At 57.5% G+C, this 13,557-nt stretch overlaps 7 protein-coding genes across 7 annotated transcripts; 3 read left to right on the top strand and 4 right to left on the bottom strand.

Moving 5' to 3' along the window:
• Nucleotides 1-98: 98 nt before the first annotated feature.
• On the bottom strand, nt 99-2,949 carry VDAG_06971 (uncharacterized protein; the record flags this gene model as incomplete). Its single annotated transcript, XM_009655876.1, has 2 exons — nt 99-2,562; nt 2,615-2,949. The coding sequence occupies 2 exons, from the start codon at nt 2,947-2,949 to the stop codon at nt 99-101; spliced, it is 2,799 nt and encodes a 932-aa protein (XP_009654171.1).
• A 1,073-nt stretch (nt 2,950-4,022) lies between these two features.
• VDAG_06970 (uncharacterized protein) lies at nt 4,023-4,400 on the top strand (the record flags this gene model as incomplete). The annotated part of the gene is made up of 2 exons (XM_009655875.1): nt 4,023-4,279; nt 4,367-4,400. The coding sequence occupies 2 exons, from the start codon at nt 4,023-4,025 to the stop codon at nt 4,398-4,400; spliced, it is 291 nt and encodes a 96-aa protein (XP_009654170.1).
• Nucleotides 4,401-4,679: 279 nt separating this feature from the next.
• VDAG_06969 (MRG15 protein) lies at nt 4,680-5,935 on the bottom strand (the record flags this gene model as incomplete). Its single annotated transcript, XM_009655874.1, has 4 exons — nt 4,680-4,965; nt 5,015-5,286; nt 5,403-5,520; nt 5,643-5,935. The coding sequence occupies 4 exons, from the start codon at nt 5,933-5,935 to the stop codon at nt 4,680-4,682; spliced, it is 969 nt and encodes a 322-aa protein (XP_009654169.1).
• Nucleotides 5,936-6,313: 378 nt separating this feature from the next.
• VDAG_06968 (histone acetylase complex subunit) lies at nt 6,314-8,086 on the bottom strand (the record flags this gene model as incomplete). Its single annotated transcript, XM_009655873.1, has 2 exons — nt 6,314-6,967; nt 7,685-8,086. The coding sequence occupies 2 exons, from the start codon at nt 8,084-8,086 to the stop codon at nt 6,314-6,316; spliced, it is 1,056 nt and encodes a 351-aa protein (XP_009654168.1).
• Nucleotides 8,087-8,975: 889 nt separating this feature from the next.
• VDAG_06967 (uncharacterized protein) lies at nt 8,976-9,627 on the top strand (the record flags this gene model as incomplete). The annotated part of the gene is made up of 2 exons (XM_009655872.1): nt 8,976-9,272; nt 9,370-9,627. The coding sequence occupies 2 exons, from the start codon at nt 8,976-8,978 to the stop codon at nt 9,625-9,627; spliced, it is 555 nt and encodes a 184-aa protein (XP_009654167.1).
• A 323-nt stretch (nt 9,628-9,950) lies between these two features.
• VDAG_06966 (uncharacterized protein) lies at nt 9,951-10,819 on the bottom strand (the record flags this gene model as incomplete). The annotated part of the gene is made up of 2 exons (XM_009655871.1): nt 9,951-10,408; nt 10,522-10,819. 2 exons carry the CDS (start codon nt 10,817-10,819, stop codon nt 9,951-9,953), a joined length of 756 nt encoding a protein of 251 aa, XP_009654166.1.
• A 751-nt stretch (nt 10,820-11,570) lies between these two features.
• Nucleotides 11,571-13,498, top strand: VDAG_06965 (uncharacterized protein; the record flags this gene model as incomplete). Its single annotated transcript, XM_009655870.1, has 3 exons — nt 11,571-11,600; nt 11,703-11,729; nt 11,786-13,498. 3 exons carry the CDS (start codon nt 11,571-11,573, stop codon nt 13,496-13,498), a joined length of 1,770 nt encoding a protein of 589 aa, XP_009654165.1.
• Between the last annotated feature and the right edge of the window lie 59 nt (nt 13,499-13,557).

Raw genomic sequence — 13,557 nt, 5'->3', positions numbered from 1 at the left:
GTACTGTTGAGGAGCTTAGATCGCTACAAAGTATGACATTTTACGACGCCTGGTATGTGTGATGGTCTCATGTGACGCGAATGTATTGGAAGTTTGGCTTATGCATCCTCGAACCATCTGCTCTGATAGAGCTCGGCGCCTGAACCAGCTCGAACATCAGACTGACAGTCTGCGCTTTCTTCCGGGGTACCCAGCTTGCGCCTTACCTCATATACCATCTCCTCACTGACGACCGTATCTTCGTGATTGGCCCCGAACATCTCTGTCTGGCCATCAACCACTTTGACCAAGAGAGCTTCGGTCTCTTGCCATCGGCTTTGAGCCATGTACACCTCGGCCAAGGCCTGCATGTCAACAACCGCGTCGCCGTGTTCGTCCCCAAGCAGCGATTCTTTCCCTTTGATGACTCGTGGCAATATCTCTTCGGCCTCTTCCCACCTGGCCTGTTTCCCGAGTATCCCGGCGAGATCCGACATGCTCGTCAAGGTCAACAGGTGGTCGGCCCCTCGCGTCTTCGCCCGCACGGCGACGACCCGGCGCAGCAGCGCCTCGGACCTCGCATACTGGCCGTGCGCGCCGAGCATGCCGGCGAGGTCGTACATGCACGTGGCTGTGTCGTCGTCCTCTGGGCCGAGCGCCTCCTCGTGCAGCTCCAGGACGTGGGTCAGCATCTCGCGTGCCTCAGACTCGTGGCCGGCAGACCAGAGAATCTCGGAGGCCATACGGCGCATGCTGACAAGGCTGGACGCGTGCTGTTCTCCGAGCACTCGTTTGCGGGTCTCGATGACGTGGAGGAAGGACTGCTCGGCCTTGCGGAGCTTGCCCTGCCTTGCGTGTGCTGTAGCTAGCTCTTCCGCGCATTCTAGCGTTTTCTGGTCGTCCTCGCCGAGGGTCTGCTGATATACGTCGAGCGTTTGCGAGAGAAGGGCTTCGGCTTCGGCGAGCCTGTCCATGGCTAGGAATATCGAGCCTAGCTTTGCGGTAACGCTTAGGGTAAGCGGATGATCGTTGCCGAGGCGGTGCCTGAGTATTGCCCTCTCGGCCTCGCAAAAGGCAGCCGCTTCTTTGGCCTGGCCTTGTTCGAGGAGTCCCGTCGCAATCTCAGTTGTGCTGTGGAACTGTTGCAGGTCTTGCGTTCCGTGTCTGCCGCCGAGGATGCTTGTTGCCGCGTCCATTGCGAGCGGGAGAAGGCCCGGCTGTGGCTGCAGGTGCTTCAGTGTTTCGCGGAGGGTCTCGAGCGCCTCCCGTGTCTCGTCATGCGAGATGCCTCGCGACACGATGTATTGTTGGCTGCTGAGAGCAGCGTGCTGTTCCGCTCCGTAGAAACGACCCTGCTTCACTTGACAGAGAGCGCTCTGGTGCAGCATGGAGGCCCACGTTAGCTGTGCTTCCTCACCTTGTGGAGGTTGCACGACAGCCTTTTCTGCATGTGGGATCAGACGGTCTTGGAGTTCATCGGCATCATCGGGACTCTGCAGACATCTCCTCAAGGCCGCGTCGAATCTTGTGACGAAACGTGCATTGACGAGATTGAACTCCCCATTTTCTTTCAACCAGGTCTTTACCGACAGCTGGACCATGCGGGGAATTTGGATGCCGCCCCATTGACTGCGGGAAATGAGACAATAGTTGTACAGAATGGACAGTTGAGCATCCCGGCCGAAGGCTTCGTCTGTTGATCTTTTGTCTTCCGAGGATTCGATGTGTAAGGGTGTGTCGACAAGGGTCTCTTGTACGTCTTGGCCATCGTAGAAACTCAGCAGACACAGTAGGTCCGCCGCGGACGGGTAGGTAGCCCGGACTTGCAAGAACTTGGCCAGCCATGTATCTAGCGCAGAACAAGGCTTCAAGAGGCCCCGCCTACCGTCGTCGCCTGCCGAGCTAATCATCTTCACGCTCTCGGCATCGCCTTCTCGTAATGCTTGAAGATATGTGTCTGGTGTCATGTGTCTTTGGGACCGGATATGAAATGCTGCTTGTGTAATCGTGAGAGGGATCAAGTCGAGCTCTTCCACGAGTTCTGCTTTAGTTCCCAGTCGACCATAGGAGGAGCCCATCTTCTTCTCCAGCAAAAGGATGGCTTGGTGGAGCTTCATCGGTCCGACGTCAATGAGGGCATGCGACGGCGATGCTAATCTCACAGCCAGGCTTCTGTCACACGTTGTGAACAGAACTGACCCGCGAGGGCTTGTCGGCAGGATACTCTCCAGTGTTGTGTTGCTGTTTCCGATCTTTTCGATCAGGAAGACATGACTGTTGTCAGCACCGTCGAAGACCAACAGCCACCTCGCGGGCAGGTATTCATTTCCGAGCCACCGACAAACAGTCTGTATGATTTCAGAGCCGGATTTATTGTAGGTCTGAATTCCAACAGCTTCGGCAATGGCCACGAAACCCTCAGTAATGGTCGCAAGCGTATTGGCTTGAATCCAGAAGACGCACGTCGCGGCGTCTGCTGGCTCATCATTGGCTAGTATCCATGATACCCAGCCGCCACCTGTGATGCTCGCTTCTGCTAACTCCTTCTTCCTGTAGGCATATTCGATAGCGAGCTGGGACTTGCTGTTCATCCTCGTCAACTCTGGACCGGTGGTAGGTGCACTAATAGACGTACCCGATGCCATTTATGCCGACGAGAACTGCTCGGCCACCAGGGCTGGAGCAGCGCTCGTCGATCTGGTCAAAAATATCAGGCCTATCGACAAATGCATGATCGCGAGGAAAGGGTATCAAAGTAGAAGGTAGACGTGTTGTCATCAAAGTAGGCTCGGTCCCATTAACGGAGAGTAACCCCACACTTGCGCGGTCTGGCCGCAGTCCGCTGGGCCGAAAGCCGTGGCGAAATGGGTCTCGTTTCGGCACAGACGTATTGGAGACAGCCGATATCGTTCCATAGCCGGGTTTGGTCCCCAGGCTCAGTGCTGCGCTGTCGACCACCAGTGAGCCCATCGCTCACCAAGCTTGCTGGGTTCGATGTTGGGTGGAAAGGAAAGACTCTCCGGCGGTCAAGATGGGGCATGGCAGGCCGGCCGACCATCTTTCATATCATATGAGCCTGTGTATGGCTGAGACAACTAGATACTCCCCAAAGTATATCGATCCCTGTCACTTGACCAGAAGACCTCCGACCCCCACGCTGAGGGTCAGCTTTGTGAAAGATCAGATCAGGCGCTTCCAAGTCAGGCTTCAAGCAGTAGCTCAGCCATTCCAGCCTTGACGGAGCCTACGGACACTCCAAAGGCCAACATCGTAGGCCGAGTAAAGCCTCTGTGGCTTCTGATAGTCGACCAACCATGGTGGTGGTGATGATCCTCCTCAAGCTAACTGGCCGCAATGAGCTCCAAGGGTCGGGGCGAGAGAGGTCCGAGGGTAAGATTGGGCGGCCAAAAGACCTAGCATGGTCAGCACAACACGGCAAAGGCATTGACAAGCCGGTAAACGCGTTTCTCAGAATCCCATGACGGTGGGCTAACAAGTAGATGCCAGGACATAGAGTCTTGGCATTTCTTGTGGTCCGTCACCTGCCCAATTTAGCGATGTCGTCTTCAGCGGGGCTGATGCCGCAATCATAACTGGCAGCAGGGCCCGCTTTGTGACGTATGGCCTCTAGATGGATATAATCGCTATACACAGACCATCATATTATCGGATAGTATTCGTTTATCAATAGCCAGGGGCTATATTGTGGGGGCCTTACCGACGCACAGGCCATCTCGAATTGGCTCCGACGTTCATTTTTTGGATCCGGGCCTCTACCACGCGACTTTGAGCTCCAAGCATCGCCAACCAGCCAAATCACAGCCCGCGCAACAAGAGACAGACTGGCTGCCAGATAGGCAGACGACACGCCTAACGGACTCGCTCCTCCCAAACCCACTTGGCACCCCACAGACCTCCACGAGACGAACAGAAACCAGCAAAAGACAGGAAACTCGCCATCCGCCCGAAACACCAACACGGTCGAGACGTCTCTACACACGCCGCCTCGGATCCATCCATAGCGAGAAGCTCGTCCAGCAAACATGTCCTTCTTCCGCATCACCCTCCACCGCTCGGCCATCGGCCTGCCCAAGCGCACCCGCGGCGTGCTCGCCGCGCTGGGCCTCCGCCGGCGCATGCAGACCGTCTTCCACCCCGTCACCCCCGACTTTGCCGGCATGGTCTTCAAGGTCAAGGAGCTGGTGCGCATCGAAGAGGTCGACCAGGCGCTGAGCAAGAAGGAGGTCAAGGCCGAGAGGACGCCGGCGAGGGGGTTCTGGGTTGAGCGTGCGGCGCCGAGGTAATCCGCCAACCGGCCCGACGAGGAGAAAAAAAAAAGAACGGGGGGCGCGGATCAAAGTCATGGGCGAGACGACACGGACGGCAGACAGACTGCCATGTGTACCATACATGTACGCTAGGGAAAGACTGTATCATAATCATGGGAGCTAGGAATAGATGGAGACATGACGAGTATTGCAACACGGGGAGCAAAGATAATGTGTGAACGCTTTACAATTACCGTGTCTATGTCTAAGGAAAACAACCTCAAGACCAAAAAGACACCACTTTCTCGCACCCCCTCGGCTCCATGCCCAGCTCCACGGCGTGGCGTCTGAAGTATCAGACGGGATGACACCGCAAATGACTTGGGCGAAAGCCAACGCAGTCGAAACAACCCAAGCAGGCGCGTCATCTGTTCAGATGTTGCGAGCGCGGTCAATATACTCTTGCGCAGGCGTCTCATACTCGCTTACAAAGTACTTGGTGGCATTCTTGCCAAGCCAGACGGTGAATTTGGAGATCTCCTCCCGCAGACGGCTTACGGACTGCTGATCCATTGTAGTCTGAGCCACGAGTTCAGGGAGGGAGACGATGAGACGGCAGAGATGCTCAGCGCCATACGTGTCGCAGACAGACTTGGGTCCATTCTCCCCAGTCTTTTCCCACTCCTTGCGGATCTCGTGGTACTGGGGGCGCTCAAAGCTTGACGAGCGTGAGCCAAACGAATTACACCTTCAATGGAGATACATACCGATAGAGGAGAATGCGACTGAGTGACTTTTCAAAGTACTCCTTGAGACCCGCCATGGTCTCCTCGAGAATGTCAACGTGCGGCGACTCAGGGTCGCGCGACGGACGTTCGTATTCGAGATAGTCATTGATGATCTGATCGACCGGATGCGGGTGAGGCAGCGGGACGAGCTGGTTGTTTCTGGTCACGTTCTCCCAGTCATCAACCAAGATCCCCTTGATGTGGTCTGGGACAGGCAGCCTGATAGAGGGGCGTGTGTGAAACCCATCCTCCTGAGGATTTGGTCAGTGGCTTTCCCTCAAAATTGTAGCAAAACAGCAAACAATGCAGCAGAACGTGCAACGCCACTTGGCACAGAAGACTCCACAGAAATATCTGTGAGACTTACAAAGCTCGAAATTGAGCCAATCCGGGGTTCTTCAGTGTCTGGTCTGGCGATGGAGCATCCAGGAAGTGTGACGACACACCCCCAGACTGTGAGACTCCATTCACCATAGGGGGAATTGCTAGTTTTCTCTGCAGGCTGCGTCTCCTGCTCAGCGTGTTTGATCACCGGTCCATCTACTGGAGCCTTGTCTTGAATTTGACAGCGCTGGGGGTGCCCTGCCGCTCTGTTTGTTTGTCGAACCTCTTCTCGACCTTCTTCTGCGCCTTCTTCTTCTTAAGAGACGTGGCGGCTGCTGTTTTGTTGACCCGTTGGCCATAGTAGACATGCTTCTTGTCGAACAAGCACTTGCCAGCCGGGTCGACGTACAGATGGTCTGGCCTAGGCAGCCTTTTGAAGCTGTCGTAGGCGCGAGGAGGCTCCCTCCAGGTGGAAACACACGACGGCCTCACTAGAGTCTGGGCCAGCCATGATGAGGTGCAGCGGGGGGAGGTATTGCCGACCGCAGTGCAGGTTGTAAAGGAAAAGGTAGCCATCTTTAAAACACCGTTCTCAAGGCTGCCGAAAATGGTGGATTGGCCTCCAAGCAAGCCAAACAAAAAAAAAAAAAAAGGGCAAAAGTTGGTTCCGCTGGTATGTGGTGGTCAAATGCAACGCTAGGGTGCAAAAAAGAGCAGACGCGGAAGCAAGAGCAGTAGCGACCGCAAGCTTGCGGAAGTGCAAGCAAGTAATGCAAACGCTGTGCCAGGTGGAAGGTGCGAACCTTCCAGCATGGCGTCCCACCGACAAGCAGGCAGGGCAGGCATAGTAGATACTTAGAGAGCCATGGCAGTGTTCTGCGCCAGTGCAGACTGAGACCGTGATTTCCTCAGTCTTCAGGACCCTCGCCGAGCGGTTTGAAGCAAGGCAGATGCTCAGTAGAGTGTCCCACCAGGAGACTCCTCCCTCTCGAAAGAGGCAGACCCTTTGGTCTGAGACCAGTCAATATCGTTCCATAGAGTGTGTTCTGTGAGAGAAAATAATTCCTCCACGTTGGCTTTAGCTGCCTCCATTTCGGCTGGGCATCTCGAGGGCACGCCGCGTTGCAAGAGATATGTGGCCCACTCGTACGTGTCTGGGAACCTTTCTCTAAGAATCCTTTGCGTCTGCCTCAAGCGTTCGTCCTCCTCGCGACGCCACCTGCGCTCCATGTCTCGAAGCTGGGCAGCAGTAGGGGGAGGCGGTAATTCCTCCGCCGTGTCATATGTGGGATCGTAGTCTTCATCTTCAGAATATTGGAGTTGCTCTTCTTCATGCGCAGAGTGTCCGCTATTGACGGCTGGAATTTGCGGCTGCTGGGTGGCATGCGATGCCTCCTGTGAAACTAAAACGACCGTGTTTTGCGAACTTGAGGAGGACTTCTTGGCTCCTTGTTCTCTATGACTGCAGCTCGAGAGAGACTGCTTGTCCGACAACGGAGTTTGATGGTCATTTGCAATGGTCTTGGTGATGGTCTTGGCAATGCTGTTCAAAGTGGCAGCAAGGCCGGTGGACTGGCCGGCTTGTGGCGCCATGACAGACGAAAAGTACTGAGAAGCCATGTTCAAAGAGAGTGGTACAGGTAGGACTTGGTTATCGTCCAAATGCCGGAGAATTTTCTCTTCGAGGCGTTGTGGTTCTCTCTTTTTTAGAGCAAGAATTGGTATTCTCAGCAACAATCAGGCGGCTGGGCAGCAACTGTATGATTCCTGACGACGAACGAGTGTTGTATGACGGATGGTTTCTGGCTTTGCCTGAGCTCTGGAGGGCGAAATGACGGCCTTTAAGTAATCTGAATGCACACCCTACTGGCTGCTGTCGGAGGGAGGCCCAGCAAGGTCTCAAGCCCAGAGTTGCTCGAATCTTGAAGCTTTCGATTGTGCGAAAATCCTGGTTGGCAGGTGATGTTGAGGAGACTGTCGTGGCGTTTGGAGGGTCGTCCAAACCAGTGCACATCGTAGCTGGGACCGACTTAAGCGCCATGGACTTCTTGTCGTAGGAGCCTTATGAGTGATGTTGGCTTAAAATAAGGCTTCCCGGGGCTGATATGGTTCCAGAAGAATGGGCCGTTGCCTCGAGAGGTCGGTCGGTCAGGTAAGTAAAGGTTGGGCGGCTGAGATCACTTGATTCACCAACCACATTGTAGGTGCTCCTCCCATCAAAAGAAGGATGTGGATCACACGGCACCAGCATCTCAATAAAAAGGCAACGGTAAAAAGGCAAAAAACGAAGCAAAAGATGCGTAACAAAACATGAACGTGACATACCGTCTCCAACTCGTAGTCTCGAGTCCGGCGAGGCCCACGGCCGGTAGCAAACAAGCTCGCGCTCCTCTCCTCGCTCCCCCGGGCAGAGTCGGTGCCGTTGGGGCGCAGACCCTTCTTGGGCACCTTTGAGGTGCTCTTCTGCAGGTTCTTCATCTGGGCGTGGAGCTGGGCGGCCAGTTCCTTGTTGGACTCGGTGAACTTGCGGATGCGGTCGGGGGCGACCCAGTCGTCCCAGGTGTTCTTCCAGCCCTTGTAGTGCACACGGTACTGGTAGACGTCGTTTTCCGTCTCGGGGGGCTGGATGTCGAGGACCTTGGCCTCGTAGAGCATCTCGTGGTGGAAGCAGAGAACGCGCTCGTCCTTGGCGAAGGAGGCCTGGTCGGGCTGGCGGGCTGGAGCCATGACTGGCGGCGGTGGAGGGGCGTGGACAGAGGGATGTGAATCTCAGATTTAGGGTTTTTCACAGATTGGAAAGTCAACTCTGTCTTGATGTGTGGTGGAGTTCCTGGGCAAGAAGAGGGCTGAGCGACGAAGGCGATCAGAGCTTCGCGGGGCTTGATGGAGTGAGCATCAGTAAGGGGGATTGAGGTGAGTTCGAAGATACTGCCTCGACCGTGCAATAAGGTTTGCGCACAGTAAGACGGCCGAATCTTCGGTGAGGACCAGGTACAAAGAGGTACGGATGGTACAGTGTGAAAGAACCTTGGTGTCCGGGGTCTTGTCTGGAACTAACACGTACAGTGCGAGGCGTCGATGCGCGTGGGATCGTGTCCTCTGCCACTGAGTTAGCGGATGCTCATCCAGGCGAATACAACCTCATACGCACCGTGACACTCCGCAATTGGCACAGTTGGACTTTGGATTGCCGCTGAAACTGGTGGTCAGATTCTCGCCGCGTTGGCACGAGTGGAAACTCTGAATAAACTTGGCGTAAATGGCAGTCGCCAAAATGGAACGCAGTGAATCGATCAGTTCTGCGGACAACGCAGTGGGCTTTGCGGACAACTAGTAGGCTTTGCAGGTCACGGAGATGTCAGGCTTGTGAGACGCAAACGCGCCACCGCAGACCCTCGACGCGTCTGGCACCGCGTCTCAACCACACCCACTCCCACCCCTCCTGCTGACTACTCTCACATCGGACACTCATTCTCGAAACTCATCTTCACCTCTCACTCGTCACATTAGAGGTTTCTCACACTTGCGGCCCTGACAGTGTATACATCTCCCTCGTTACCTTGACATATCTTCATCCATATACAGCCTGTCTTGTTCGACACCGATCACCACAGCCATGGCGCCAACCGAATCCAGCATTCTCGCCAACTACCTCACCGTCACAGCCAAGCTGCCCACCATCCTGTCCTTCGACCAGTTCACCGCCCTCTTCCCCCGCTCTCAGCAGTCCAACCCTCAGATCCGCTCTCTGTACCGCGACCTCCAGCACCAGCGCAACGCCGTCGTCGACGCCGTCACCGAGAACATTGCCGTCGAGGAGAAGCGCGGCCGCGCGATGCGGCGCGAGGCCGCCCGCATCAAGCGTGAGGCGGCGCAGGAGCAACCCGATGTCGAGATGGAGATTGAGCGCGCAGTATGTGATTTCCCCCCTTTCTGTCCTTCCCGTGACCTCTCTCAGCCGGCACTCAAGCTGGACAACCCTCCGTCTAATCTGACCCTGCCCGCCGCAGCTATTCGGTCCCATCAACGGCAGAGACCCCAAACACACCCTCGAGACAGTCATCCCCGAGCTAGACAGCGCCGTCACGGACCTCGAGGCTGAGATCCAGAAGCTCGAGGCGGAGGAGGCGGCCCTCGCGGAATCCATCCAGCAGACGGTCGGCAGTCTCAGCGACCTTCGCTACGGCCGGCTGTCGAACCCGCAGCTGCCGGAGGAGGTCATTCACGGGTTAAAGGGCCTGCAAGAGCAATGCGACGCGAAGAAATGAGACGAGAAGAGAAAAAGACAGGAAAAAAAGGTGCACATCCATTACGATTCAATCATCGGTCTTATTCTACAGTCATTACATTGCCAGACGAGGAGGCGGGGTGGTGACGACGGCGACCTTTCAAGTCGCAGATGTATACCTTCCTGTCAGCCGCCCCGAGGAAACCCTAGAAACCCCCCAGTGAGATACCCCATCATGATACATTTCCTTCCCTTTCTCCTTTCCAGTTTCCCGATTTTGTTTGCCTTCAGCTTGCCCCCTTTCACGTCTGCCAAATCCCCCCGAAAACCCCAAAGCGACAAAGGGACAGAAAAGCAGGTCGCTCAGGCGCGGGGCGGGTTGGGGCCGGCGGCCATGCGGCGGTTCATCATCCTGCGGCTGGCAAAGGAGACGAGCAGCATGACGGCCCAGTTGGGAACGGTGGCGAAGAACCAGATGAAGTAGCCGACGGGGACGGAGAGGCCGTGCTCGGCGATCCAGCTGTTGAAGGGGTGGAAGGCGTGGTTGAGCAGGTGCCAGTCGGCGCGGTCGTGGGCGGCGTGCAGGTCGACGAGGGTCTGGGAGGTGACGGTAGTGCCGTTGATGCGGCGGGCCCAGATGTCGACCTTGTTGCCGGGCGGCAGGAGGTCGATGGCCCAGAGGCTGTTGGCGTTGCAGGAGAAGATGGTGCAGAGGACGGGCTGGTCGTCGCAGTTGAGGAGGGCCATGTGGGGGGCCTTGGGGTCGAGGGCGAACTTCTCGGCGGTCGCGTTGAAGGCCACCTCGGCGGGTCCGCACTGGTCTGGAGAAGGAAGGGGATTCGTGTCAGCCGTGTTCATGGGGTCAAGTGTGCCGGCCGGACACAGGGCAGGGCAGGTCTGGGGCGATTCGAGCAAGAGGCAGAGAACAACATACTGTAGCACGTCTTGTTGCGGCCCGTGATCAGCAGCCACCACTCCTCGGGGGTGGTCTGGGAGGGCTGGACGGTGGAGTAGAGCGTCTCCTCCCAGTTGTCGAGGGTCAGGATGGACAGCTTCTTCGCGCCCGTCTTGGCCTCGTGGGCGTCGGCGGCATCGTATCTGTTGGGGTTGGGGATGTAGGAGGAAAACTGGTCGAGGTAGGTCTGGAACTGGGCCTTGTATTCCTCAAACTGGTTCTCAGCGGCAGCCGCAAAGAGCGGGAGCGCGAGGATGGCGGAGACGGACAGACGCATGTTGGGCGGGTGGACGGAGACAGAGATGGAGGCGGAGGGAGAGAGGAGAAGGAGGGAGTGCGGAGGTGAAGAAAGGTGGAGAGAGAGAGAGAGAGAGAGAGAGGGAGGTAGGAGCTTGGGACAAGTGGTATCGAAGGAGGGAATGGGGCCTTTTTCAGGGTCCAGCAGCGCCGAGGGGAGCCGATAAGATTGGAGGGCCAACTATTGGAGAGGAGATTCGTCGATGAACGCAAATGTCATCAGAACGGGAGGAGGATGGAATCCCATTCTTAGGGTCCATCGCGACAGACGCACCAAGTGGCGACGGTGGCCAAGTCACTTCAGGCAGAATGCGGGCGTCTCGAAGGCCTCAACAAGGCGCGCCGTCGCAACATGCACATCCAACGCGTCCGACGACCTTCTCTGGCTATCACCGTACTTGTAGTTACCTACCTTGCCTCCTGGCCTAGCTTACCTTCCCAAGGACACTCACTGCACAGCACCAGCCAGCTCAGTGTAGGGAGGGCCATCAATCTCCCCATCCCCAAGGCCTCCACAGGCGAAATCACACAAGTGCCTGCCAGGCTGCCAGGGGGGCGTGTCCACGCCGGACGACGGGCCAACGGGCCAGGAAGCCAGGGAGCCAGGGAACTGGAGCTGCTTAGCACTGGGATGCCTGATTGGCTGCTGCTAACCCAGCTTGCCCAGAACATCAGTACATGGACCTCTGCGCCGTATTCTTTGTCTTAGGCGCATGGAACCTTAAGCGCGCATGGTCTTCCTCGAGAGTCTCCAGCCACACGTAGCTTAAGCATCAGCCACATCGCGCATCCCACCTCGAACACACCCCACGACGGACGTCAATATCTTCACAGTTTGACCACAACACGCACACCCATGTGAGCCCGAATTCTGGGTTCTCCTCAAGATGGTACGCGTCTCTCGTGCGCCCAACACGTCATGACCCTGCTGACAATGAACGCGCAGCCTCCCAAGGCCGCATCCCGAGGCCGGAAACGCGCAGCACTCGTCGCGTCAGACGCGTCGCAACCTGAACCGCCAGCGCTGCCACAAGATGTCAACGAAGAGCTCAGCTTTGAGGGCCAGGTCCAGAGCACCCCCAAACCACGAGGGCGACCTTCGAGAAATAAGCCGTTTGCGCAATCGGTCCCTACGCCAGAACCACAATCGGCCCTGATCCCAGAACCGCACACGCGCCGTCGCGGAAGACCAACACGCGCGAAGAACCAAGAGACCAACACCGGCAACCAGACCAGCCAGGACGATGGCCCTGCCGCTGCAACAGTTACTGCCAGCAAAGCACATGTGACAGCTGAGCCATCCGACGGCTCGCGAAAGACGATCAACGACGAGACACACAAGACTGACCAGCAAGCTCGCAAGAGGAAACGTGGGCGACCCTCGCTCGCCGAAACCGCTGCCGAGACGCAGCTACGGCAAGAGGACGAACCGCCAGAGCCTCGAAGGACTCAGAAGCGCAAACGAGGGCGACAGCCTGCCGAAGAAAAAGAACAAGCACAAGGCGAACCTTCCGAAGCTCGTACACGACAACCACCTCCATCAACCACAGCCGAGGCTTCAGCAATCGAGACAGATCCGCCAGCGAAGAAGTCGAGAGGGCGTCCGCGCCGGAGCGACGTCTCTCTGCCATTCGATCCACCACCACCATCACAACCAAAACCAAAGCCAAGACGCCGGCCCCGAACCTCCAACATATCCACTGCCGAACCCCCGCAATCGCCCAAACCCAAGAACAAGAGCAAGGCACCACGGCCCTCGACCGATGTCCCAACCGCCGAACCCGCAACCAAGAAGCGTCGCGTCACCGCAGACTCCATAACCGACGCCCCTGCTCCTCCGAAGCCCTCGGCGCGATACCGCTACATCGGCACCAAACCAGCCTCGATTCCGCGCTCCAAGATCGAAGCAACCTGGATCCCGCTCCCGGCCCCCTCCATCGCCATCATCACGTCCCTCCTCCATCTCGCCGAGCGGCCCGTCCTCCAGCGCCTCGCGGCAAATACCAAACGCCGCGACCACGCCGCCTTTGCCCTCCGCACCGTCTCGCACAACCTCGCCCGCAAGCTCGCCCGCCGCTTCCCCTTCCCGCCAGCCGCCTCCGGCGCCCCCAGCCGCACGCGCGCAGCGGGGCCAGCAGCAGCCCGGGACACCGACCCCTGCGACGAGGAGCTTGACTACGAGCGCTGCATCGACGCCGTCAAGGCCCTCGAGCGCACCCAGACCGGCCTCCTGCACGGCAACGCCCTGCTCCGCGCTGAGGTCGCTCGCGAGGAGGCCGCCCTCGAGAAGGAGTACGCCGAGCTCGAGGCTCTGGAGACGAATGCCCGCTCCGAAATTCGCCGCCTCCGCGAGGACGCGCGCAAGGCGCACCCGCTCGTGCCTGACGGGCGGGGTAAGCCCACTGTCATCGAGTCGCGTCCTGCCGACAGGACGCTTCACGTGGCTGATGCGCCGCCGCGGGCGTTGTTCCAGGACATTGATGTGCCTGGTCTCGAGGGCATTGGTGCCCGCCTGGGCAGTCATATGGAGAGTCTGCGCGCCAACCTGCAGCCCGTCGAGAATGTCGTGCCAGAGATTGCACGGAGCAGAGCGGTGCTGCGAGATGTATTGGCCCAGCATCTTGAGCCGCAGCAGTTCCAGCAGGTTTTGCTCGGATAGACGCAATACGACAGATGGCGACTTCGGGAGGAAGGCCGGACAGTACATGACTGATGACT

This window comes from Verticillium dahliae, genomic scaffold (assembly GCF_000150675.1).
Source record: "Verticillium dahliae VdLs.17 supercont1.15 genomic scaffold, whole genome shotgun sequence".
In the NCBI taxonomy this organism is placed as follows: Eukaryota; Fungi; Ascomycota; class Sordariomycetes; order Glomerellales; family Plectosphaerellaceae; genus Verticillium; species Verticillium dahliae.
This window is presented reverse-complemented; position numbering and strand designations above follow the sequence as displayed.